General features: G+C 40.9%; 1 protein-coding gene across 1 annotated transcript in view; it reads right to left on the reverse strand.

Annotated features, from left to right (window-relative positions):
• Nucleotides 1-1,040: 1,040 nt before the first annotated feature.
• Nucleotides 1,041-27,367, reverse strand: part of PLB1 (phospholipase B1) — a 78,700-nt gene continuing 52,373 nt past the window's right edge. The window contains exons 43-59 of the mRNA XM_033053716.2: nucleotides 26,698-26,793; nucleotides 25,522-25,593; nucleotides 23,865-23,936; nucleotides 21,600-21,660; nucleotides 20,847-20,905; nucleotides 18,350-18,408; nucleotides 17,117-17,160; nucleotides 14,903-15,002; nucleotides 13,462-13,513; nucleotides 11,602-11,682; nucleotides 10,540-10,605; nucleotides 9,888-9,982; nucleotides 8,660-8,741; nucleotides 7,234-7,338; nucleotides 6,048-6,143; nucleotides 2,487-2,561; nucleotides 1,041-1,995 (exon numbers count right to left, since the gene is read on the reverse strand). Coding sequence (XP_032909607.2) covers nucleotides 1,774-1,995; nucleotides 2,487-2,561; nucleotides 6,048-6,143; nucleotides 7,234-7,338; nucleotides 8,660-8,741; nucleotides 9,888-9,982; nucleotides 10,540-10,605; nucleotides 11,602-11,682; nucleotides 13,462-13,513; nucleotides 14,903-15,002; nucleotides 17,117-17,160; nucleotides 18,350-18,408; nucleotides 20,847-20,905; nucleotides 21,600-21,660; nucleotides 23,865-23,936; nucleotides 25,522-25,593; nucleotides 26,698-26,793 — 1,437 coding nt within the window. The 3' untranslated portion in view covers nucleotides 1,041-1,773. The remainder of the gene's footprint in view (nucleotides 1,996-2,486; nucleotides 2,562-6,047; nucleotides 6,144-7,233; nucleotides 7,339-8,659; nucleotides 8,742-9,887; nucleotides 9,983-10,539; nucleotides 10,606-11,601; nucleotides 11,683-13,461; nucleotides 13,514-14,902; nucleotides 15,003-17,116; nucleotides 17,161-18,349; nucleotides 18,409-20,846; nucleotides 20,906-21,599; nucleotides 21,661-23,864; nucleotides 23,937-25,521; nucleotides 25,594-26,697; nucleotides 26,794-27,367) is intronic.

The raw sequence follows: 27,367 nt of genomic DNA on the forward strand, positions 1-27,367 counted from the left end.
AAATGGAAGAAGGAGGAGTCTGAATACCTTCTGCATGGTAATAACAAATTTAGGAAACCCAGAACACTTTCTTCTGGGAAGAATTATAATTTTCTACTAATTTGCATTTCTGGAGTAGAAATGCAGTACACATCACAAAAAAATGCACCAGTGCAAACCTCACTTTGGCTTCAATAAAATTAAAAGGTATTTAACATAGGAAGTAAGAAAGATAGTGGGAGACAAGATCATGTGGACCTTGTGAAGAACCTCTTACACTGATAGATCACCTGAATTGGCCTGCAGGTTTAAAACAAGGAAAGTCCAGTTTTCAAAAAGGATGATCTCTAAACTCCTGATCCAAATTTAAAAAACAAAACAAAAAGTGAAAAACAACTTTGCAAGCTCTTCTATGGATAATAGCTGTGGAGTCTCCAGCCTGGGAGACCTGAACACAACAGAGGTCCTATGAGAAGGGTTAAGCCAAGGTAGCTTGCAGGTACACTTCTGTTTAGATACCCTTACTAGATGCTAGTGAAGATATTGATCACAAGAAGACTCATTCTGGAACCAGCTACCACACAGGGGAGGGCAGGAGAATACAGGACTGTCTCTGGGCTATTTACCCCTGGAGGAGAAGTGATGGATATGGCCCAGTCCCACACCTATCCCAGTTGGAAGAAGCCTGGAGTCCAAGACAGTGCAGTTATTCTATCTGTGCTGCTGAGCACTGCACCAGGGATACCATGTGGATCCAAGTTGCTCAGAAACCAGCTTAAAGATGCTTCCATGGCATTGTACTTGCCCATGTAGGATCACCGTAGCATCTTCAACAGTAGTTGGGAATACCAGGTTGCAATCACAGACTTGGTTCTAACATTTTAAATAGAGGTTTATAAGAGAAAAGGATAGATGCACAATTAAGAAGCCAAGATGCATGAACAGGTGTTCTTTCTTTGTGCAATTAATATCCTGAATAATATTCATGAAATAGAGAATTGGTCCCCAGAATGAAAAAGCTTTTAACACTTTGTCCTGCTTTCAGCTGGGATAGAGTTAATATTTTTCATAATAGCTGTTTTGGTGTTGTGTTTAGAATTTATATGAGAATAATGTTGATAATGAATCAATATTTCAGTTGTTGCTAAGTAGTGCTTACTGTAAATCAAAGACTTGCCAGTTTCCCATGCTCTGCCAGCACAAGAAGCTGGGAGTGAACATGGCCAGGATAGCTGACCTGAGCTGGCCAAAGGGATATTCCATGCCACAGTAACCATTCCATGCTTACTATATAGACTGGGGGAAGAAGTCCAGGAGGGGATGATTGCTGTTCAAGGACAGGCTGGGCATCAGAAGGTAATGAGCAACTGTAGTGCGCAGCACTTGTTCTTCTTGAGTTTTATTCTTCTCTCTTTTTTGTTACTTCCCATTTCATTACAATTATAATTATTAGATTTTACTTTATTTCAGTTATTAAAATTGTTCCTATATCAATCGATGGGTTTTACCTTTTCCAGTTCTCCTCCTCATCCCACTGAGGGGGGCTGAGTGAGCAGGTGTGTGGTACTTAGCTGCCAGCTAGCATGAAACCACAACATACTTTGAACTTCATCCTCCACCTGTCTGGTCCGCAGAAGATAACTCTGAAATACGTTACTGATCAATGTTATTTGGCCCAAAAATCCCTGGGCATCCAAGAAGTTTCATTCGTATCCAACAGGTTTTCCATTCTGCTACTTTCTTTGTCACAGCAGAGAGCAGTCTCATCAGAGAAAGATATTTGTTCCACTTGTGTTACAGAGTGGTTATTTTAATGTTGTTTTCTCTATCAGCCTTACGTTGGTGCTTCTTGGTTCCTCTTCGTGACACAACCCAGCCAAGTAAAGAACCCACCAGGACCCCAGCTACTGCAGTCACAATGGCAGCCCAGTAGGGAATTGAAGATTCTGTTTTCTCCAAGCTGAGATTTGAATTTCCAAATCCACTATTTCTTCGCGTGGAAAGAAAAGGTTTCTCCTACAAAGGGAGAGCAGAGGCTTTATTTACCACAGAGCACTCAATGGGCAGTATTCCTACAATGTGCCACTGTCCCTTCTCTGAGAAGAACAGTAGATCTTTAGACAATCAGCTGGTTTTGCCTTCCCCCTATCTTAGCTCAAACACTCTTCTGCTCTATTGCCTGAAAATTCCGAGAACACAAAAAAGAAAACACCTCAGAACCAGGAGTGGTGGTATCACTTCCTAATTTGCTTGCTGCAAACAAGCAAATGGAAATATGTAGACTCATTAGAACAAGCTTTAATGAGAGGCTTTCCACAGCAGTGAGGCTATAAAGCTTTCTATCTACTTAACACAAAAAGTAGATTTTCCTGCCTGTAACAAAACGGGAGTATATTTTAACTATTTGAAACCTTCACAAGGATGCTTTATTAAAGAGCTCTACCAGTGTGAAGAAAGGAGAAAAAACAGAGGTAGTTAATGGAGAGAGCACCTTGACCTTTACTTACGGGGTTTGGACACTTGAGTTTTGATCTGTCTTGGGTAAAGTTGTTGTAAGACTGCTTTTCACCAACTGGTTCCAGCTGAAGAAGAGAAAAGCAATGTTAAACATAATGATGAATTTTTTCTTCTGAGACTCTCTTGATTCAGATATTTACGACTTCTTATCCAATCTTTTGCTGCTTGCAGGAATGAAAAAGTGTGGTAGAAGGAGCAGAGGAAAGTTTGCAAACATTTTAACACTTGTGAACCAAAGACATTGAGAATCTGATGTACTGGCTGCAGAATAACTCCCTCAGAAGCAAGGAACAGGAGAAGCGTTTCTTCCTTTTGCATTATTCTGAACACAACGTATTTTAAATGTTCAGCTAAAGCAAAGTGGTTCACTATTACACCCAGTTCTACCATGTACTCCTCTCAAATGGCAGTGTAAACCACAAAGGAAGAAAACCCACGTGACTTATGTTAAGCATATTACTTGCCACATCAATTAAAGAAAGGTGCCTAGGTGTCATGGTGACGAGAGTTACTTTAGAAATGACAGAGTTACAGAGAGAGGATGGGACAATGCCCACCTTTGCAACCTTCACTCAGACAAGGAATTCCCTGAGAATTTTATCTGAGGCTGGGTTCACAATCTTGCACAAAGAGAGTTAAACAGAGCCTTTTATGTCATCAGTTGTCAGCTAAGTTGCAATAGCTGACCATGGGCTCACCCCAACCCCATTTCCAGCCCAACAAAAAATATGCCCAGCTAACAGCAGGCAGTTGTGCTTGGCTAGGAGTGCACATACCACCGGTTGCCATAGCTAAGCTAACGAGTAGAGGCTTGCTCAGTCATGTTAACTGAAGTGTTTACAACTGTTGTATGGACATGCTTGAAGTAATGACTTCAAGATTGGTCCGTAGAGAACCGCAAAGTTGTCATCCAGCACTTCTGGGAATACAGCACAGAGGATGGCTGTTGCTTCTGCTATTGTCCGTACAGGCATTTACTGTCCTCAAGGGATTAAAGTGGCAGCTGCATGCTGAAGAGAAACAATACAGCAGCAAGACCAACACAACATGGAAAAAACAAATTTTATCCATAAGATTCCCATATGAAAACACTGAGAATACTTTCTCTCTCTAGTTCATTTTTAATTTAAAAAAAAAAAAAAACAGAAAGAAGCTAGTAGAGACTGAAAAATAAAAATATATGAACCACAGAAAATATAACAAGGGAAGGGAAGAACGCTAACAAGTGAAGAGAAAAGTGAAGAGAAGATGAGAAGCAAAACAGGATGCCAAGTATTGCTGATTGTTGTGGGGTACTGATGGACTCTTTTATGACTCCTAATCACTTGGCCCACCCAGCTAATGCAGTGAAGACTGAATTTGGTAGCTTTGTTGCACCTTAAAGGGAACAGCTGTTATGTGTATGATGTGTTGCTCGTATCTCGCAGCACTCTGCCTGTGGTGCAACTGGTTATTTGTAGATAATTGTAATTCGTCCCATGCCAGGGCACTTGGTAAGGATTCTGGCACAGAGCCCAGACTAAGGATGATAAAATGCAAAATTCTGTAACCACCCATGCTTACTTCATCCCTATGCAATCTGTTATTCAGAAGCATTAGCTTCTGAGCTTTGAAGATCACAGTATCCTTAAGTCCATGAGCACAAGTTCTGGAAGCACCCACAGCTCCTCTAGAGCATGTGGCCAGCATGGAGGAAGAAAACAAAACAGACACTCTGTCCATGGGTCTTCATCTCAGCTGAAGACCTGACAAGGTGGGTTTGGGACCAGTGGATTCAGGACTTAAGACTACGAAGTGCTCTGACTTCAGAGAGCAGGAGCACACTTTGTTTTGCACGAAGACAAAAGGGTGAAGAACATTATGGTGAGGGAGAGACTTCTCAAGCTATCCCAATCCCTGCATATCCACACAGTGGCCAGGCACAGTCTGGCCCTTTATGTGCACTGACAAGAATCCGTGTCATTTGGCCATAAGCCTGCAGCCTGCCGAGCTTTTCAGGGATCAGGGAAACAATACAGCCTTACAGTAAGCTTGCACAGCCTTGCTGTACAAGGACTGCAAGGGAAAAGCAGGGATGTGTTACAAGAACTAGATTTAAATAGTAAACAGGAATATCTGCAGTTGGCATAGACCGACAGATCTCTATGGGAGGGAATAGTTGTGCTTTGCATCAGTAAGAACCTGATCCCTGCCACCCCAGTAGAAAGCTTTGTGTCAATATCCTTATATGCGTAGGAAATGAGTGACAGTCTGGACAGAAAAAAAAAAAACTCTGATGGCATAGGGAAAAAGACTGATGGTGATTCAGGAATGAGTAATGGCCAATAGGAATACCACATGGCAACAGAAACCCAATTTAAGACCGCCATATGCCCAGGTACTGTCCCTTTTTTTTCTTGAATCCCTCAGCCATGCTCAATTTGAATTTTTCTACATTGTCCTGGGGTTTCTGGCCCACCATTAGCCCTGTTTAAGCTATGAAGCAGAGTGAAACCTACCAGCCTGCTGTCATCTGGAATCCCAGACAGGGAAGCCTGATGGAAAACAGGCAGATTTGCTGTGCATGCACAAATCAATTACTCTGAGCATGTGCTTGCATTGTACATTCTATAATCCTGGACCTACAGCTCATATGCTATACTAGGCAACTGCACAGATTCCTGTCCTGCATTTTCCAGTGCTTATTTTCAAGCTCATTCTGCGGTATTCTGTAAGTTTCTTATCTTGCTCAAACTTTTACCTGGATGGAAAAGAAACTCTCCTCCATTTATGCTTGCTTCTTACACAAACCAGAATGGAGGATTTCTGCTAGCACAATGTATTTGGCTACTGGTGTTTACAAGACAAGGGGAGGAAATGTTGCTGTAGCATAAAAATACCACAGTCTTCCTGCCAATGTGGAGAAATGTTTCTGAAAGCAACTGTGACCTTGGAGTTATCAAGTCTAGCATGTACCTCTGACACCTTCTTCCAACACTATTTGAAAGCTATCATTTCCCCCAAAATGACAGATGGAACATTATTACAAGCATCATAAGATTGATTTCAGCCCCCCAGTAGTTTTAGTGACTCTACTAAAACTGCCTCAGATACAAGAGTGGGTGGTACAACATGCCCGCACTATTAATGGCAGCAAAAATTCAGTCACATATATGTTTTCCTAATAAATATAACAGAATTCACTGAAGATGGGTAAGCTCATTGAAAAGACATTTTCAGCAAACCTACAGAACTGAATGTTCAATTAGGCTGACTTTTTGTTTTAATGCAAATTATTTACCAAATGAGAAAGGAATTTTTCTTTGCAATAAGACTCATGGGACCTCTCATTTTGAATGAGCAAAGACTTAAACCGTTTGATACAATATGATTACTTCAGATTACATTCCTAAGCAATGCAGAGTGAGAAGAACCTCAGAATTGAGCAACCCTCTCTTGTTAGGATACCAGTTTTATGTCTTGCATACTCTTCTGTTTCAGCCACCTTTCTCATGATCTTTTGTAGATACTGCTACCACAAAGACATAGGGATCTAAGTGGTAACCCCTTACCATGTTATTCCAGAGAGCCATGGCCATCTCAGCATAGCCTCTTACACTGAAATGAAAGCAGTCTGCAGCAAAGAAACTCAAATCTGGGTTGCCAGTCTGCAATAAAAGCAAAAATTTATTTCTCAGCAAATCTCAGTCTTTGAGATCTGACATATTATATCTAATAGTGTACTATACTTGATAGACCCATTTCACAATTTTGGTATCTTCCTAAAGGCAATATGCTCATGTTTTCACACTGGAAATAAAATTAGGTGCTCCTAACCATGGGATGATCACTGCATCTTGAGACCTTCTGTGTAATGCAGCCTGCTCAACTTCACACAAAAATTTTCATAACTGAACTAAACTTATCATTAAGTGAACAGTCACAGCTGTTACATGGACCTTGCCATTGACCCACATTCCATTTTGTACAGAACTGATAGAAAAGTGCCTATTATTGCTTTTTAAACTTCTGTGACTCAGACTACAGCCTTTCAAGTGTTGAAATTTCTGCTGAATTTCAGAGAACAATAAAAATTGTGGGCTTATCCAGCTGTGGCAAATGCCTCTCTTAGGGGGAATTTGCCTCATCACTACCTGTATGGTGACCATTAGTCTACCTTGTAGACTGACAGGAAAATAAAATGGGGATGGTATGGAAAAAGTATCAGTATTCTGCAGAACCGTGTTGTTTTCATGAGGATTCATGCTGGATATTTGTATCCTTAACTATACAGCATACATAATGCTAAGGCTGGAGGAAAGAAGGAGAATCAGTGTTTGGTTTCAGAGACTGCTTCCTGTTTCTATGCTTGGATGAGTCAGAGACTCAAGTGCTGGCCTCCGTTTGAAGAAAACCTGAACACATTCCATAACCTAAATCGGGAAACTGTGGTGAATGCTAACCAACCTCCCCAACAAGGGAAGCAACATGCAGTTTAGGGGAAGTCATAGGGTGCCTAGTTTATGGGTGCATAAACTATTCCTAAAGCCATTTTGATTCACAGGCAGCACTGTGAATCTTATTGCCTTCTTGTGAGACTTCCTGTCCTCTCCTCTCTCACTTCTTACCACAGATTCCACGCTGTGCCCCTAGGCTGTGCAAAGAGAAGAAAACACAGTCCTTGTGCATGGATCTTACTGGCTTAAGAAAAATCAAGATACTGGCCCTTGCATAATGGGAAAGCAAAACAGCACTCACACTATCCAGGGGCACCAAGGTGTTCCGGAAAAATGGCTGGATGACAACAGCAAAGTCCTCCCGTTGCTCGTACCAACCACTGTTGATCAGCTGCAAGGTTTCAGCCTGCACACAGTGCAATTATTGAAGACAGCAGAGTTACTTGCAAGGCTCGTCTAACACTTGTCAGCTATCAGAAACATGCAGATTACACATCTTGCAGTGTAGGAAGCCAAAAATCATTAGTGTAAATCCAGCTAAACGTTATAAAGCAGTCAAGAAAGCGGCTAAGAAAATAATTCGGTTCATGAAGAGATTTTCATGAGGAAAACGCACAGAAGCTGGATTATTTCAAACCAAAAAAAAAGGACAAAATATAAAGTTGCTTAATAAAAAAAAAAAAACAAACAGAAAAAAGTAGTTCAGACCTTACTTATAGAAACCAAAACTGCACAATTGCAATGAGATCAAATTTGAAGAAAATTATAAAGAAAAGGAACAAGGCAAGCATTTTCAGAAGTGACAAATGAGTCCAGAATACCAACTTGAGACTGAAGCACACTTGACTTTTCAGAAAGGTGTGCTTGAATTAAAATAATACTTAAACATTGAAAAATTACCTGCCACTTTCAAAAGTTATGGTCACAGGCATTCATACCAATTAAAAACCCTATCTCATTGTAACTTGCTATCTTATGGGTATAAATGCTAATGCTCCTGATCGTATCTCAAAACATTCCCAATCCCAATTCCTTAGTTAGGGAAAATGACCCCTTTGGTAGGCTTATGCAAGCATTACCAGAGTGACTTTCTTGAGCTTTGTCAGATTCATTGGACAACAGCCACTGCAGAGCCAGAATGGAGAGCATAATGTGATCTGATACAGTGATTCCTGTATTCCTAAGAACATCGATGGAAAAAGCTTCTGCTCCAATAGCTATTTATAGCCTCTGTTAATTTTGAGTGAATCTTACGCCTGAGGCTATGAAAAGTTACTCTCAGATAGCAAGCTGGCCCATGGTTGGTTTAGGTAATTTCTTCTGCTAAGAGTAACCACAAAATAGCTGATGCAAGGTCATTTGTCACTCTTGCAGTGACATGTTAATTCATGTGAGCTACTCATTGGACTCATAACAGACAAACACATATCAAAATAGCAGCAACAAACATCATTACTAAATCCTTTTTGGCTGTTGAAACAGCAGTTGGAAACAGAACGGTGTCCATCTGCATCCAGCTCAGAACTGAGGTCAAATCATAAAGCAATGTGGAAAGCTTGAAGTGCTGCTAACCGGTTAGCTGGGTAGGGTTGTGATTAGGCTGTAACCAAGTTGTTTTGCAGTTATCTCTCTCTGTACTGCTGAGGATAGGCATGACAGGAAGGGCAGTGAGGGAAGCAATGTAAAGAGACGAGTGAAGAAGACCAGTTACAGAATCAATGCATTACCTGATAATCTCTGTTAACTCTCTTAATTTCTTGTAATTCAGAAGAATTTTCCTCTGGGTTTAAGAAACATGGGCAAACTTTCCTTCAATGAAAGAAATATTAGAATTAAAAAACAGTCTAGAACAGTCTATTCACAGTTCTTTGGCACTTTGTGTCTGCTTCAAAAAGCTCAGGATAGGTGCTCAAAGCTCACATGCAGACGGGAGAACCACCTTGGTGGCTTAGGAATTAACGGATACTTCAGAAAAGAAAAATCTCTACTGACTTACTTTACAAAATTAACATCTACCACAGGCAGAAAGAGCTGCAGGATCTGCAACTCTTGAGTAAAACACAAAAAAGTGTTTAGTATGCCACACATTAGCAGGAAATCACATGTGTTAGAATAACAAGAAAATCATCCCATGAATGGGCTTACAGCAGAGTTTCAGATATCTGGGAGTTTAAAGTTAGAAAAGACAAATTTTTCATGTAGTCTGAGTCCTTGAACCACTACGTTTTATTATGTTGCCTTCATAACAAGAGGTAATAACTTGTGCTTCACTTCATCTTCTAAGAATGTGCTTGGAATGAATATGAAGACATTGAGCAAGATCATCAATCCATTATTTTCCCTTCCAGTGTGTTCCTGTAGTTAATCACTTGTATTTTTAAAAATCTGTGCCTAACTTAATTTGAATTCATTTGGCATCACCTTTCAACTACCAGTCTTTGTTATACCTTTCTCTGCAAGACTGAAGAGCCTTTTCATGTCCATTCTGATGCCTTTAAAGACATGGCTGCTTTCTAAAACAAGTCTCTCAATCTTCTTTGAGTTAAAGATTTTGGTCTCCTTCATTAGGTGCGAGGAGCAGTTCCTGGTTGTGCTCTGCTGTATGCAGCCCTGCCTGCACCAGAGGTAATGCAACACTGCATACAAAAGAGAGGAATCAGGGATGTCAGCCTGTGCTGCTGACCAGCAGATGGCTGGGCAAAAAAGCCTTTGAAGTTCAGCAATTATACATTGACTTTGCTGTGACATGCTGCCTTACAGCTGGAAAATGAGAACTCTATCTACAGGTGCATGTTTTTTGGCTGAAGTATTGCAAGAAGTAATAGAACTAGGGCACCAGGTAAAGGCAGTAATGCAAGTCACCGGGATAGCTTAGTGTGGATGTCCTCCTGTAGAAATTGAGACTGAGCCAAAAAAATAGCACTTCATAGGCAAAGAGCTGTTTTGCTCACTTACTTTGCTGCCAAAGCACACTCTGAAGAGCTTGCTGTGATTTGACGCAGTCCAGAGAACTCCAGTATCTCCACCATGTTGATAAAGACTCTTGGGAGCTGCGAGGATTATAATAACCAGACATAGAGACATGTTACAAATAACAGAACATGATACCACTACAAAGAGAGAGAAGTGCCATCCATAGGTCAGGGAGTCAGTGCAAACTGCACTGGCTGCAGCCAATGGTATGTGCAAGGATGATGTATAAAAGGAGGGGGAGGGAGACATACAGTGGATGTCAGCCAAAAAAATTCCAGCAGCTAGTACAAACTAGCTGAAATGCTGCTTCCCTCCCTGGGACATTTCCATTTGCTCTAGGGTAAATGAAACTCTTCGTGGTTGGTTTAGCCACGAAAACTGGCTGTAGGGTCATGGTATGTTTGGTCCACAGCATAAATATTGTCAAATGCACAGATTTTCTGAAATTCCAGCCCTTTTTCTCAGGGCATTAGCTAGTACAGTCATTGAAATACAGCACTGAAGAACAGTCTGACTCCAGCCATTTGAAAGATGACCTTGTATGAAACATAATCACAGACAGTCTATCAGAGGTGAGAAAAACATCAGTGTACTTGCCAGGAACATAGCTTGCTAGGGTATCTTAAAAGCTTACCTCCTTATAGAAAATATCCAGAGTGTCCTGAAGGTGCTTTGCATACTTTTGCACTGAATAGGCTTCCTGTTTAAAAAAAAAAAAAAAAAAAAAAAGAAGTCAGTCTTTTTCAGGAACCAACAAGGTCATCTGTGAGAAGATATACCAACTTGATCCTCCTTTTTTCTTTTGTTGGCAGATATATTTTCAGATCAAGAATTTTACTGACACACGTACAGAGGTTATATAGTGCTTACGTTTTTATGCCATTAATATATTCCTCTAATATCTGTAGAAAATCCTGAAGAATCTTGGTAGAGCCTTTCCCTGATAATGACTATATTGATCACTTTTTTGGATTTTGGGTTGTCTTTTATGAGACCCAGAGCAGACTAGTTTCCCTTATGAACAGAACAATATCTTTCTTTTTTTCAAACTGCCCATCTGGAGAAACTGATATGAAGGCAAGTCAGACCCCACAAAGCCCATAAGCAAAACAACTTAGTGACTGTAGTATAGAGGTGGGGACAAAGGCTCCAGGCAGCAGCCTGTAAAGGAAAGAGCAAAACAGTGCCTGGTCATTTCAACAAGCTGGGGTACAGACCCCCAGTCTGTACCACATGAATAGTTTCAGAGGGGATGACCACTGACAACTAAAGAGAAGACATGTTTTTCACTATAAACTGAAGTTATTATTTTGGGTGTCATTCTGAAGCAAGAATTTGGCATCCTCGGTAATTATTGTGCGGAGGTGTTTTCACTTGTATCCCCTAACATGCCTGAGACACTACACTGATTCCTTTGTCCAGTTAAACAGCGAGAGCTCTTCAGCTTAATCTTTGTCTTTTGTATGATATGAGCAGGTTCCTGGTACTTAAATAATGCATTTCTCCAGAGCTGCAGTGCCCCTGTATCAAAAGCTGTGGCTTGTTTCTGATACAATACAGATGAAAAGGGTAGGGCTTCTAAGTGCTTTTTAAACAAAGAGGAACTTTGGCTCCCCGAGAGAGAGAAAGGCTATGTTTCCAGGGCTGGTCACCTGCCAAATGCCTGGATGAGCATTCCTAATTCAGAGATACAAACCTTGTCCAAGCAGTAGTGGCATAGGTCGCTGCCTCCAATAAGGATGGTAATCAGCTTCCAGTCTTCCTTGAAGTTAATTTTCTAGTGGTGCATAAAATAAACAGATTGCAGCATCCATTACTTAGGCATGCAGGGACAACATTCACAAATGGGGTTAAATGGGGCACGGACAGTAGGGCAGAACAAAGGAGGTATGCTGAGTTAAACTGGCAAAAGAAAAGGATCTCTCCAGGGGAAAAATCTGAGCTGTTTGCTAGTCTACTGCAATTCACCTTGGTTTCTGTAAGGAAATTCCCTTCAGCAGACAAGCTCTGTCAGGGTAACCAAGCACGGAAATGTGTCTGTGGCAGCAAGCATCTCTAAATGAGTGTCAGCTTCAGAACAGGGATGGACAGGAGAGATTTGCCAGCCATGGCTGCACACTGCAGGCAGCGTGGGGACAAAGCCCTGTGGGAGTGGAGGCTGCAGTGACTCATGTAGCTGTGGAACTGGAGCTGCTGGGAATCCCTGCCAGCTGGGCAAGAATTACCCCGTGGCCAGGAGGGGCAAGGGGTGCCCCAGGGAACAGACAGCTGGATTAAAATAGAAGAGTCCAGGAGGTTGGTGACTTCACTGAACTCATATAAGGGCAGCTGCAGCATCCACGTCACCACAAGCTAACAATAGGCGCTGCTGAGAGCTGGATCTCATCAAAACATTTTGTAACATTCAGTACAAAGAAAGGAATCAAAGGCAACTATTTTTAGTGTGGTGCATTTACATAACAAACATCTGCAAAAGGATCCCACAAGTAGAGGGAGGGCCTGGGAATCACCCACAGGTCTGAATTCTCCTCTTTAACCAGCAATTTACTCAGAAAGACTTTCATGAAGAGGCAATGTTATGGCAGGGATGCACCCCTCTCTCCCTTTTTTAAAAAAAATGCATAAAAAGCTGTGAATGAAACAAAGCATGACAGCCTCTCTCTCTTCTATTCTATTGAAAAGCCATGCCAGCTCCCTTCACTGCCAAACAATTGGCAATGCAGAGTAACTGACAGTGGGGTGAGCATGCAGCATCCATCAAGAGATCTGGCATGGAGAGCCACATGCTTTGACAAATCCTGCTTATTCAGTGCCTTCCTTTCCCATTCAGTCTGAGCCAAGGAGCACCAGGCACTCCCATTCCCTTAGAGGGAATGCTCTCCCTGAACCAACAGCTCAAACCCAGACAGCCATCCACTCGAATCCAGCCAACACTCAGAGCAGGGCAGCCTTGGGTATCTCAGATTTCTTTCCCTCCCTGCTTACGATGCTCTTTGTAGCCCTCAGTGGAGTAGGCACAGCAGACTGGTCCACAATGCTAGATCCCCTAAAATTCTCTAAAAGATTATGGTGTGACAGAGATTCATCCATTCCTGAGGATTCTGGTCACTGATCAATTATTTGCCTGTTCAAAACCAGACTTTGAGAAGGCTTTTTCTCCTGCAAAGACTGTAGTAGTCCTTCTTCAGCAGTCCTTCTTGTCAGTATTGTGGATATTGTGACTCATGTCGGTCTGCAGGTACCTGCTTCAGCAATTTTACACTCAGCCTTTATGACCTTCACTTTGAAGGTTGCTGCTCATCAAAGCAATCCTGTGATCTCACCAGAACCTTCAGATTTCTTTTCTTCCTCACTACCTTCCCTGGCATCTCCTGGTTGCACTGCACCCTACATTAGGGGTAATTCATCTGACACATTCATCTTGGAAAGCACAGCAGAGACAAGGTGACTTTTCTTTCATCAGTTAAGCACTTTTCATGAATCAAGCATCCCATTAATAAAAGCCATCCCAGAGACCAGGGCAGCACCACCGAGGTGTGGCCCGAATCCCACTTACCGAGCTGCTTCTCATCAGCTCCACCAATGCACGTGCTTGGGCTGGCATATCCCTAGGAGAGAGAAGAGAAGATTTTAGGTGTGTGCTCTAAAATCATGTCACCTTCTGGATGTCCACTCCTCATTGCAGGAAATCTCAGGATCAGTAGAAATCAGTATAAGGAAAGTGATGCCTCAAAAGGCTGAGCAAACACTGAAGGACCAAGTTACACAAAGTGAATAAACTGATCTGAAAAGGCTTCAGCTGGGATGGCTGCCAAGTGGCAGGCAACTGGTATGAGTTCTTCCCATCTCAGAGTTGGTCTCAGTGCATTTTGTTTGGAAAAAAATACTAATGCCCAGATGCACAGAGACACTGAGTTGCTTAACTTGCTTCAAAAATCTAGTGGGGGAGTTTGGTGCTGACACAGAAGTTGGGCACCTAACCAGCCTTCCTGATCCGGCCTAAAATTCCTATGGCTTGTCTTACGGCTGGAAAAAAGTGCTTACATTGTGGGACTGCCAGGCTCGAGAGTCCCAGTCCAGCTCTGGACAGGATGCAACATCCACCAGCCAAAGTAGAAACCATGCTGAGACACCAGCTGGAAATGAGCTCCTGATATACTAGAAAAAGACTACTTGAGCTAATAAGCCCTGCCTCTCTCCAGCAGCTACACAAACGGAGTTACATTGTTTGGATTCCTAGAACTGTATTGATCACACTGAGTCAGCTTTGCTCAGGGAACATATGAAATATTTAGTAGCTATACAGGCTTTGATAGTTATCCTAAATCTCTCTTGCAGCAGATTTAATGGTTGCTAAAGGTGTCAAAAAAATTTTGGAAACAAATTCTGTGAGTATTCATGGAGCAGGCACAGTGTAAGCCATACAAATTCTTACATGTTTTGGTTGTTAACAGACTAGTAGATTTTTTTCTTCAGGAAGAGAAAAGAGTTATTTCCCAGCTCCTTTTTTTATTTTTTCCTCTGCACTGCAAACAGGGACAATTTTTAATGCCATTAGGGTAGCAGTGGGCTTCTATTTGTTATTTTCAGTTACATTCTCTAGAAATTAAGGAATAAAAGAGATGTTTATGAATTTTTTCCTTATTATAGATACTTCCTGACAGTGATTTAGGGACCCGTATGCTGAAGACTGGGCAGAAAAAGGTACTGGTTGAATTCGAAGCATAATTAAGGCACTGGCTCAAAATTATGGACAGAAATCTAACAAAAAAGGAAGCTTGTGTCTAATTAAAAAAGATAACAAATAAATCCTCCAAATACCAAATTGAATTAAAAAAAAAACCCCCAAACTCACAATTAAAAACATCAGATCACAGAAACATGCTGAGTACCAGCAGGTCATGAGCATTACCTCAACCCTGACATGCATCACAAAAGTAACCTACCAGTCCATCGCTTCTCACTCCTTTGCCTTCCTCCTTTGGGATTGTCCTTACCGTGCTGTGGCATTTCTCTCTGCAACGTTGAATCCAACTGTTTCCTTAGAACTGCCAGTGGAGAAGCCGAAGAGATTTGGATTGAATTTCTTCAAGATGTCTTAAAAAGAAAAACCACAGTGTTTAATCATTCACAGTACAATCAGCAGTGCTGCCTCCCTGCAGAAACAGGAGCCAATGGAGTGGTGAGAATACAGACCTGTATTTTCCCCTCATTCACTGTGACTTTACAGGAACTAGAGACACACCTGCTTTGAAGACTCTAGCTACTGTCCAGATTTCATCACTGCAACTACTTCTCTCCATGGGCCTGAGGAGTCAGGACCTGGTGGCCCAGGAGATGCATAGGTAGATCTTGGGCACATCAGCAGTCTTGAATTTAAGTGTCAGAGTATTTGTGGTTACAGTAATTTCACAATTATAAGCCGCACCTGATTATAAGATGCATGTCCGGGTGTTGGCAAATTTTCCTTCTATGTCTGGGGTTACAATACAGGATGTGATAAAAGGTATCTATTCTATCACCATCTGTTGAGGGTGGGGGCAGTGATCCTTATCTCCGTGGGAGATATTCTGCTAATGGGCCATCCATTGAAACCAGGTTGGGCATTGTTCTTTATCTTTTCACAACCCATCCTTCCTCCAGAGAGTCATTTTCTGCTAATGGCCCATTGAGTCCCACTGTGGGACTGATAAAATTACTGCATCCCGTTGGAAGTTGCTCCAGCCAGGGGGAAGAGCCCAACATTTCTTACCAAGATAAAAACAGAGGTTTTGGGACACTAAGGGAGTCCCTTTCTCCACTGGACTCCAGAGGAAAACCGGATTTCTCCACATCACCACTGGACCTCTGGAGGGAAACTGCACCTTCTACAGGAGCACTGCTCCAACTGAATCACATCTGTCACTGCAGGAGGATGCAGCCACCATTTAATGGGACTGCTACCAACACCCTGCCTGATGGGGTGTCAGGTTGTACTCTGACTTTGTCAGGGTTTGGAGTTTGTTTCTTTGTAGTACTGTATTTCTATTTTAATTGCCCTAGTAAAGAACCTTTATTCCTAATTCCCATATCTTTGCCTGAGAGCTGCTTGATTTCAAAATTATAATAATTTGGAGAGAGGGGGTTTACATTCCCCATTTCAAAGAGAGGCTCCTGCCTTTCTTAGCAAACACCTGTCCTCCAAACTAGGACAATATATAAGCCACACCTGATTATAAGCCGCACTTCGGGTTCAGACCAAAATTTTAGTCTAAATGGTGCGGCTTATAAATTGTGAAATTAGTACTTTCTTTCATGTGCCAGAAGCAGATGCCCTGAGTATGGCCTCCACCTGTCACTCCTCCAGCTAGATAATAATACTTGTGGTACAGAAGTGAATCTTTTTCATTTTTCTATATTTCACTGAAACTTTCAGTGGAGAAGCATGATGTCTGAAAACTGTTACTGCTACTGTGTCTGTAGTGCTGTCTGAAACTTCTTTATAGAATCTCATTTATAATGCATAAATGAATTGTGCCTTCTATGTTTCTTCAAATACAGTGATATGCCTGATACAAGGCAAAGCACATCAGATTTTATTCCTAACAATGCCAGATTTTGTCAAATTGTTCCACAGCATGGGTCACATACAAAAAAAGCAGCTATTGTAAACCAAGTGGCTTCCAATTTATTGTCACATTGACCACTTAATGGTTTCTATGGTAACTACAGGCCCAATTACACAGAACACAAGGGCAAAAATTTATAGTACTTTTAGAGGGTTTTTTCCACTCCTATGTAGCAACTTGAAATCATCAGGAAGAACCATAGCTTTGCCAACACTCCTGGCTAGATGGACTGCTAATTGTTTCATAACCCTTCGTTTGTCCACAGACATTACAGTCAGTCACTAGAATGCACAAAACAAAATGAGTGAGAAGCAGATCTGCCATGAACTTCTGTCACCTTCAGCACATTTACTCCTAATTCTTTTGGTCAAAAGGATGATACAATCACATGCAGGTCCTGTGATGTGGAGGGGCTGAATCAACTTTACAGCTAATCAGGTCAGCCTGGATTTCAGCTCTCACTCACATGAACTGCTTAGACCCACAGCAGATGGACATCCCCGCCATTTTCAAGGAAAGAATGACCATTTCCAGATGTTTTCTAGTGTCCACTTAAATGACTTTCAGTGTAATACCCAACTTTTGCTTTTCTAGGATACTCACTGGGTAAAGTAGCCTGGATCTCCAGTGTCTCATCACCTCCAATACTACAAAGAAAAAGAAAAAAATCACCCGGTAGGGTTAATCCAGCAGCCATGTCTTACTGTCACCACATGTTGTTGTAGCAGACCAAGAAGGAAAAAACAACACCACCCCCCCCCCCCAAAATACTTGCTTCAAACGGGACTAAGGAGATAAACCACAGGAATTCAGGGAAAGTAGAGAAAGGATAACTCACATCAAATAAAGCAGGGCAGCACTAAGATAGAAGCTATGCCTTCACGCTGGGAACAGACCATATTGGCAGAATTGATTTTTCGTATGGACATGCTGTGGGATACCTATTCACAGAAAGGCGATATTTCCTCACTGAAGTTGCTCCACATTACCTTGCTGAAACTACATTTGCATGCAGTTATGCATAGGAAACTGCATTCATTAACTCGTAATATTAATATTCATTAACTACCTATTTGCAACTCTGCAATGTTGATTACACAGAGCCTCTGCCTATACCATTCAAAACTTATCTGTGTGCAGAGCCACTCTTACACCACTTGTGGCAGCCCCTCCTGAAAATACCCATGCCTGTAGACACATGCAAAGGGATGCAGGAATAGCAAAGAAGACAATGGATAGATGCACACAGTTATCAACCATACGTCTCCCCATAGAGAGTTTCCTTCCACTCTAGCATGGATATTGAGCTTCACACCCTTGGATGTGCATTGTTTGCCCACTTTACAGTAGCAAAGGTGTTTGGACCATCTTCATTGAGTTTGTATGCAGTGCTCTTGCCATGTTCATGACAACCTACACTCTGGACCTTCAAGTATTAGACACTGCAGTAGATAATCACAGCAACATTTTGAATAAGCTCCAGAGAGACTAGCAAAAGGCTAAAAGGTGCTGTGACAGAGGACCATGCCCGTAGCCGTCGGGTCAGGCTAACATGCACAAGTACACACACACAAAGAAGAAAAAAAAAAAAATAAAAAAAGAAGCAAGAAAAACCCCACTAAAACAAACACAACACATCCACCCCACACCTCTGCAGGAACCAGTCCTTTTCTCTTCCAGTACTGATTCCTCCAATCCTTACCAAGCAATACTTGCTGTCAACATCTTTCCCTTGAATTTATATATACAAAGATGTACCTGCATAGCCAGGTGACCCACACTTTTAACTGTGTGGACAAAAGCAGAGGGAAAAAAGAAAAGAGCATTTTCACTCACCTCCAGGAAAGTCCCTTCCAGTCTGATTGTAGGTCTGGTACTTTGCTTCCTACTGCAGTCTGGAAAAGATGGAAATAACAATCGATAAAATACTAAAAGGAAAAAAAAAAGCCCTAAAAATTTAGGTAAGATATACACTATGCTTTGAAAATCTAGCATTAGTGGTTCATGTCCTTATTCATCACCACACACGGGCCTGTGGGCAGCCCTGCATCTCCCATACTTAAATTTTCCATGCTTCTCCTCATATGCAAAAGGAACTCATCTAGACAGTGGACCACGGAGCATCAGAGGAGATATAGTCCAGCCAGAGAACATCAGATTGTAAGGTCAAGCACATAAGACTTTAAAGCTGCTACTCATACCGTTTAAGCAGCCCAATGGGACCCAGATTAACATCAACAGCTTTGCATTTGTTTGGATTTTTTTCTGATGGAAAATGCTTCATCCTGGCATTTCCTGAAGAAAGATGATTTTAAGAGACTTAATAATCCAGGAAAAAAGCCCCCCAAAAAAAGATGAAAAACTGGATGAAAAATCACTATCCAGTTTTAGCTGCACATAAATCAGAGGAGCTACTTTTTAATCTGCCAAGAAAACAAATCTTTGGTGTACAATCCATTTTTTCTTTCCTGGATTCAGTCTGCTGCTTAACACACAGACTTGACGAGGTGTAGACAGGATTTTTTTTTTGCCAGTATAGATAAGCATGTTGGTCCCTGTGCATTGGTGCTAGAGAAGTCAGACAGATGAATTCTAACCAGCGATATGACTAAATTGCTCAATGCTTCATTAATCTCCAGCCGTATCTAGATTGAGACAGGCTTTCTTCCTGCACTGTGAAGTTTAATATCCTTCAAAATTAAATAAATACATAAAGCCATCAGAACAAAGACCTCTGTGCTGAATTTGAGTAGCTCACAGGACGGGGGCAGACCCATAGCAAGGTCAGCACTCTTGACTTGCATTCAGGGCAGCAAACATGAGAAAGGGTTCTTCTGCAGCTTTACAGCTTTTACTGGTCCCATCTAATTTTGTATTCTTCAAAAGGCATGGTGCCAATTCAGCCATAAACACTGACTGCATTCAGGGGTCTTGTGAGGAGTACCAGGAGGACAATCCATGCCTTGGTGGACTTTGCTGCTGCAGTCCCCCTGTGCCAAGGATGGTTACGCCGTACAAAGTGTGCGCGGCTGCTGTGGGAGACGTGAGTATGTGTACACATGTGGGAAATACTCTGCCAGCTTTTCCGGCCCCCCAAAATAATTCACTTAATAAAACCCACAAACACACCTTGCTGTGGCAGTTGTAGCTGGTAGAAACTGCATGAATAATGGCATTATGAGAACCTGCCTTGCTCAGCTCTTGAGACACAGACCTCAAGCAACATAATCTGGTCCCTATGACTAGGGTTTTCTGAGATATTTCATATATTAAAAGAAGTAATATTTTTAAGGTAAGAGATATGTACTAGTGCACACACCTAGCATTTGATGTGGAGAGGGAAATAAAGCAATTAATTTTAAGAGTCATGGCAATGGATAGGAGGGAGACTTGTAGTGCTTTACAGATTTCTTCTAAGCAAAGCTCAAAGCTTTGCAGCAAGGGGAAAGCCAGGATTACATCAGGTCAAGCAAAGTCAGTTTCAGAGCTAATGTGAAGGTGCATAATGCATAACAAAGACATGCACACCTGCCTGTAAGATAAGCCTGATCATTTAAGGCCTTCAGACCCTTCAAGTCCCTCTGAACTCAACAGGAACAAAAGCTGCTAGAATGAACATTGGTTTAGTTCAGGAGTTAGAATTCATGGGAACTGTCGACGTAAATGTTTGCTTTCATCCCATGCCAGAACAATTCTGTAGAGCTGTGTAATTCCAGAACTTTTTCTCAGAAAACTTCAGCGCAGATCTGCAGTATTCCCTGCTATTCTTCTCTGAGGCCTTTTTTTCTTTTTTTTTTTTTGTGCCTACTTTTTGTTTTAAACCTAAATTTCTTAGTACTTGAAATACAGAAGAGTTTTGACTGGAATATATCTAACCTAGGAAACAAAATCTGAAAGCAAAACTCTGAAATACAGAAGTATCAGAATTATCTCAAGTGGGAAGCATTTCATTTCGCAATCAATTACTTCCATGGGAGTTTTCAGCAAAATCTTTTCTCGCATCAAAAATATCAACTGCTTTCACTTCTTTTTTTTCATGTCAGACTATCCCTATAAGACAGACACTTCCTTTTTCAAAAAAATTTGAATAAACCATATGCAACAGAGAATGGGATCCCATTTCAGTCCTGCCTTAACTATTTATTATGGGATTACACAATTGTCAGTGTCACTCATATCCCTGCAGGCTATTTCTTTGCAAAGGTAGATGAGTTTTGCTTTTCCAAGCCAAAGCAATTTGCTTTCTATCTGATGCTGCCTGACATGACAACATCTGGGTAGAAATGGACAACCGCTCTTCTAATTGCAAATGTGGGAATATAACAGCACTCACAGTCATGGAATCTCCAAGCGCTCCGATGGCTTTGATGTCACCAGGCCGTAGCTCATGTACTGAAAAGCAGTAGGACAATAAAAGCAATATTACTGACAAGTGACAAAATACTGTCTAATAGAATAAACGTGCAAGTCTTAGGTTTCAATCTGATGGCATTTTTGCAGAGTTTTAAGGCAGAAGAAGCTTCAGGTTCTGTGTGTCACCAAGGCAAAATGTGGAACTTCTTGCCTTTGCTTGCAACATTGTATTACACCAACATGGAAAGAAATGGAACTTAAAACAGCTTAGGTAAAAAAATAAAAACAGACTAGATATGTTTACAAATGCATATATTCAATCTCATATAATTGGCTTACAGGTTTGGGTCATAGATCATAATTTCCTACTAAAAATCTCCCTGTAAAATCTTCACACTACACACAGCACTCGCACTGCACTGCTTATCAGAGCACATTCCAACTCGCTAAGTAACTAACCCTCCTGGGCAATTTTAATCTGCCATGTTGCTGTATGATGAATGATGTATATGATACATGCATACAATAAATGTGATCACATTTATCCACAGAGACATACCTGCTGTCATGCTTACTGCGAATGGCAAGACAGACTTCTTCCCTTTGCTGCTAAATATATCAGCTTTTATTGTTTATTTTCCATCTAGGATGTATAATTTCAACATCTTATTGTTTCTAAAAACAAAAGATGAAATTTTTCCTATGTGTGATTTTAGGTTAGAAGTTTTCTCACCTGATGTTGGGACACGACTAGATGGACTACGACCAGGACATGATAGTTCACAGCCCCAATTCTGAAATGAGAAGTTAAAATAATTGTTTCATCTTGTAGCTAAAAGATAATGTGGAATTAATATATGGTGGTGTTGTACAGTGAAGGGCAAAACCAAGTTAAAACATATATCCCAGTTTGGTGCCTATGTAGCTCAACAGTCTTTTACACCTCTTTGTGGAACACTATCAATAATTACTTGTGGTGACATTTTCTAGCCAAAGCATAAAACTTTTCCACAGGCAAAACATTTAATCTTAAAATACTGATTATGACAAAGCTCCATAAGGATGGTTAATTTTTGCATCTCCAGTGCCTAGAAATTTTGTCCATGACCTACAGTGTGAGTTCTCAGGTTTGAAGTCTTGCTCTGTCTCAAAAGATATCAGAAATAAAAGCAAAGAAAACTCAACAATAAAATACCCTAAAAAGTCATCATGTTATATTAATGCACTATATTATTAATGTATTATTATCTTAGCTGGTAAAGGGTTTGAACAAAAGTCCTGTGAGGAGCAGCTGAGGGAGCTGGGGTTGTTTAGTCTGGAGAAAAGGAGGCTTGGGGTGACCTTATCATTCTACCACTGCATGAAAGGAGGTGTGACAGGACAGGACTCTGTCTCTTCTCCCAGGCAACCAATGAAGGAACTAGGGGAAATGGACTCAAGTTGCACCAGGGAAGGTTCAGGTTGGATATCAGAAAAAATTTCTTCACTGAAAGAGTGGTCAAGCATTGGAACAACTTTATATATTCTATTATTATATCGTTCCACATGTACATTGCCAGGAACCTATTCTTTCCCCAGAAACTTTAAAAAATGGCTTGTTTTTACTGAATATAAAATTTTAAAAAACTTCAAAGCTTTAAAAGTTCCAGTAAAGAAAACTGTCAAGCTCTAAATAATTGTATTTTACCATACATTTTTAGGTGACATCATAGTTATTTATGCATATTCCACCAATTGAAGATATTGAATCAAACACACATTGCAGAACACCTTAGTTTAGTAGCAGAAAGAGTTGATGAATGTCTCCCCCTGCTTTTTGATAACAAGCAACCATATTAGCCAAGAAGGCAGCAAGGGAAAAACTAAAATTGTTACAGTGGGCAGTCCTTGCAAGAGCAATGACAGCTGTATACACTGATCCAAGGGCCAGCCCTGTTAGAAGCAGGAGATCAGGCTAGGGATGTCCTGAGGCCCCTTTCAACCTCAGTTATTCTGTGACTGCACCATTCTATCAGAGTAAAACTACATGGAGCAGTGGTCTTCAGAAAGCTTGGCTGCTGATAAAAAAGATCACAACAAATTCACCTGTTCCTGTAAAAAAATGTTGCAATAGGTTCCACTATCAACCACTAAAATCTGGTTGCAGAGGCTAGAAAGGACAGATAGGCTTATTTTTAGATCAGAAAGTGTTGCTTTACCCTCTCTCTACTTCTTTCCTTTATCACTTCAAAAGCTGCTGCTGTTGAGATTCAGTGGAAGTCCAAGAGTTACCTAATAAAATATAACTCTAGATCTACTGATAAAAATCCCATTTCAGTCCTGCAAACTATGACTTGCTAAGACAATAACTGCTGTTCTTTGTGACCCTCATGGCACACAAAGATTCTGGATAATTGGGTTAGTCATGAGCACCCCCAGTATGTCAAACTAGTCCAGTCCATTTTGACTGCCAAGCAAATAACTGCTCAATTTCTTCAAGTCCTACACACAATATCTGTTTCTGCAGTTTATTTAACACGCCTCATGATAGTTGCTCAGTCATGGTGGAAATTAAGTTCCTCTGAAAATGGGATTCCTATCACCTTTGTATAGGGTCACATATCCAATATGTAAAGGTGACTGCCCTCTACAGGTTAAGTTCCTTTAGTGTAAGGAAGAACCGTCCCTCCAGAGCAGAATCACTAAACCTTCTTCAGATTATCTGGGGATCAGGGTTCTAAGATAGCTTCTTCATAATGTGAGGAACTGCTATATGAATTAATTATGCATTCTAGGTTACTTTCTTTGGTTACAGTTTTGATACAATTGAACCCATAATATAATTAATTTGTTTGGCTTTTAGGAAAACATTTATTCACACAATGAAAAGTGCAATGCAAGGCAGAATTCTCTTTCCAAAAACTGGTAACTGTTTCTATAATTTCAGGATGATGTTTTAAGAGACATGATGCAGTTTTGCATAGTTTGCCTAAAATGCAGCAGAAGGTACAACAATTACCTCTATTGGCTCTCTAGTAGGCTCCACAGGTGTGTAGTTGCTGTTCTTGTATGTTCCCAGGAAGGGATTGTTCTGGAGAAAGAGGAAACAAAACGAGAGAAATAAGACAAACTAGGCAATCGGCACATGGCACAAAGCAATAGCAAGTGATATCAAGGTATCATATAACCAAGAAAGTAATTGCCTAAACTATAAAATTGGAATCTGGACTTTGAAACCATGCTCCTTTTTTAAAATTCATAAAAATTGTGTTTATTACCTTATGACAAGAATTACATATGCCAGATGCTGACTACAGTTTAACATTTTCCTCTCCTAACATTCCAAATTAGACTTCATTAGATGTTTAGTCCTTTCAAAAGGCACTGATGTAGAATCTAGACAAATCTGGGCATATCTTCTGTGTCAGCAGCAGGGACATGAAAGATTGCTTACTGAAAAGATCATTCTTCTCTCCAAGGGATGCTGTAGAAATTTCATCATTATTTTTGCTCCCTACTAATTTATTAGCATGCATGCATTCAGGAAGACATGGACATCACATAGGCTAAAAAATTCACCTAGAGGCTCGCTTGTCTCAATCAAGGGAAACTCCAACATCTGCATAAGTCTTAAAAAGCACTAAAATTAGAGGACAGGTTTTACTTAAAGTTGCGTCAAAACAAATAATTTTCCATGGCTACTGACACTTCTATCAATGACTTTTCCATAGCACTTAGACTTACTAAAGGTTTACCATTTCTGAAAAAAAATGGCCATACATGTTTTCAAGGGATATAAAACTTCTCTTTGCCTATTTCTGAAAAGCAACATCTTTGAAAAAGAGTGAAGGAAGGGAAAGAAGTGTAAAATCCACATTATTTGGCACTGAAGAAGTTGCTGAGTTCATTTAAGCTGCTTGGAAAGAATGCTAGGTGAATGAAATAGGATCAATTTGAGCAAATCTGAGGACTTCTGAAATATGTTGGTTAATAACTCAGATTTTCCTCACCTGACAAGATGGACACAATATGGACAAAAGCCTCATGTATAACCTGAATGTCTGTCTCCAGAACCAAGAGAACTCAAAACTCAGCTCCCTGATCTGTTCCGTTTTTTGGCCTTCTTGTTGAAACTGTTGAAGAATGGGAGCCAATTACTGCTGCCTGCAGCAGTCATTTCCACGTGCTGGTACCTAGCAACTGTCCTGCAAGTTCAGCAGCTTGTTTTGTAACCACAGAAGCAGCTTCCAAAGACTCTGAAGTATTACTCTTATGGATCAGGCCAGGAAAACCAACCTGCCACTAATCCAAGAAACAACAGATTCTGAGTTTTCAAAGCTGCTGTGGTGCCCAAACCTCATTGATTCTGATGGGAAAGTTAATGCAGCATATTCTGTTGTTTGCTGTTTGAGCTGCCTTTGTGCTTCACAAACAAGTAACAACCTCTGCTGCAATTGCAAACACACAAATCAGCACGCTGTCAATCAGTATTCATGGCACAGCAAAGTGGCCATGGGACAGCAGCGCAGGTGTATGAGAACACCTGCTTGCTCAGAGATAAACAGAACAAAGCTTTAAGCAAACTTATTCCAGATATACCCAATCCCTGCTCTCTGCAGCAAGCACAAGCAGTACAGCCCCCTGATAGGCAGCTTCCAAAATGGGGGTATGTTTACCTGAGCTGGACAGCCAAGGACGATGTCAGCTGAGAAATCAAATGAGTCAGCTTTCTGGCCTGCAGGCTGTAACTAGAAACAAAGACAAAAGAACCTATTTTTCAACCATGTCAGTTCATCTTAAATTTGTATAACAATTCTAATAAAAAAACCTCCAACATAAATATACCTTTTAAATCTATATCAAGATGCCTGTATTTACAGACCCAGATTTATACCTAAGCCTGAAATGCACCTACTTCTCAGAAAGAACATGGCAACCGCAAAACAAAAGAGCAGCTCTAGAAAGAAGCTTAAAATGGGAAGTGGAAAGCTACAGTGGATCAGTTTAAACTCCTGGAGGATTTTGGCAGGCACACGAAGTACCTTGGAATTTTTCCAGAAGGCAAGGTCATAAACTTTCTTCTCTTGCATAAAAGACGTTAAGAGTCCCTCAATTTTTTATAGCTAAGCTGCACGATGGCATCTCCAACAAAAGGTTGTTTATGTGTATAAGATAATACCAAATCTAATTAGAGGTACTGCTTTATGATTGCATGCAATCATGTCACTTGTTAAAATATTACTCCAAAGTATATGGAAGTTACTATTCAGGATCCAGGATACTGCTTCTGACTGCTGGGTACTCCTGCACTGCAATGCTAAGTAAAATGGGTTTGCTCAAGCAATCTTTAGTGACTCATCTTTATTGAGCTTAACTCATTTCCAAAAGTAGTAAAACTGAACTGAATTAAAGCCACTTTAATTCCTAATGAGACATTAACAACACACAGATTTAAAACAAACTTCTAACTAATCTATTTTAAATTGACAGATGCAGTTGCAATTCTTTATTTGGTGGTTTCCCATAGCAGCCCATAGAAACATCATCCTTATTAAATGCTAGCCTGCTTTGCATAAAAACAGATGAAGACTACTTGAAGTTGCTCAGCTGAAGTCACAAAATGACTGTGATCATGCACTTGCAGTACCACTCTCCTTGCCACACACTTCAAGAACCAAGAGATTCTAGGCAGAGAGCAGTGCCAAAGCCAGAGGGTATTGAACTAGTTAAGGAGAGACAAACACAAGGTCCACCATTATTCAGGCCTTAATTGCAACGCTTATTACAGAGATATTTTAATGGTAGTCAGGTCAAGGTGAAGATCTCATTACATGCAGAGCCTTTCACCTTACCACAGCATTCCACAGAGCCTTGGCAAGCTGAGAATGACCTTTCTGGCTCGGATGGAAGCAGTCAGGTGAAAAGTAGGAGACATCTGGATTCCCATCCTACAAATAAAAGCATAAAAGACATCTGAGTATGGAAAAATCCCCACACTTCCAGTTTGGAATTGCTGAGGCCAAATCAGAACCAGTAGAGAGAGATTCATGTTACTTGTTCTCCCTCCCCCATTGCAGAAAAGCTCCTGATTATCTGGCAATACAAACTGTACTTCAGGAGACCCATGAACAACCAGAAGTACTTAGCTAGAGATGATTATGTGCCTCCAGGGGCAGACCCATCCAGAAGCAACAAAACCACCATTTTCAATTATGGGTACATTTCCTTTTCAGGTTCTGCAATAAGGATGAGTTTCTCTCCCTGGTTCCAGTTGTCATTAGAACTGGAACCATAGACAACAATATGCTCTGCAGAAAGTCCTGCACAGCTGTGAGTTTTGAAAGGATCAAGAAGCAAGTAAGCATTTGATGGAAGGCAGCCAGGCTGACCAAGCACACCAGAGCAGTCTTCTTTCTGAACAAAGCTGCACTTTAATACAGGGTTAATATAGGTACTGGAGAATCTGAAGGAAATGGAGTTTGGAAATATAAGTATCTTGTCTGTCACTTGAATACTGAGATT

The sequence above is a fragment of the Catharus ustulatus genome, chromosome 3 (assembly GCF_009819885.2).
Source record: "Catharus ustulatus isolate bCatUst1 chromosome 3, bCatUst1.pri.v2, whole genome shotgun sequence".
Taxonomy (NCBI): domain Eukaryota; kingdom Metazoa; phylum Chordata; class Aves; order Passeriformes; family Turdidae; genus Catharus; species Catharus ustulatus.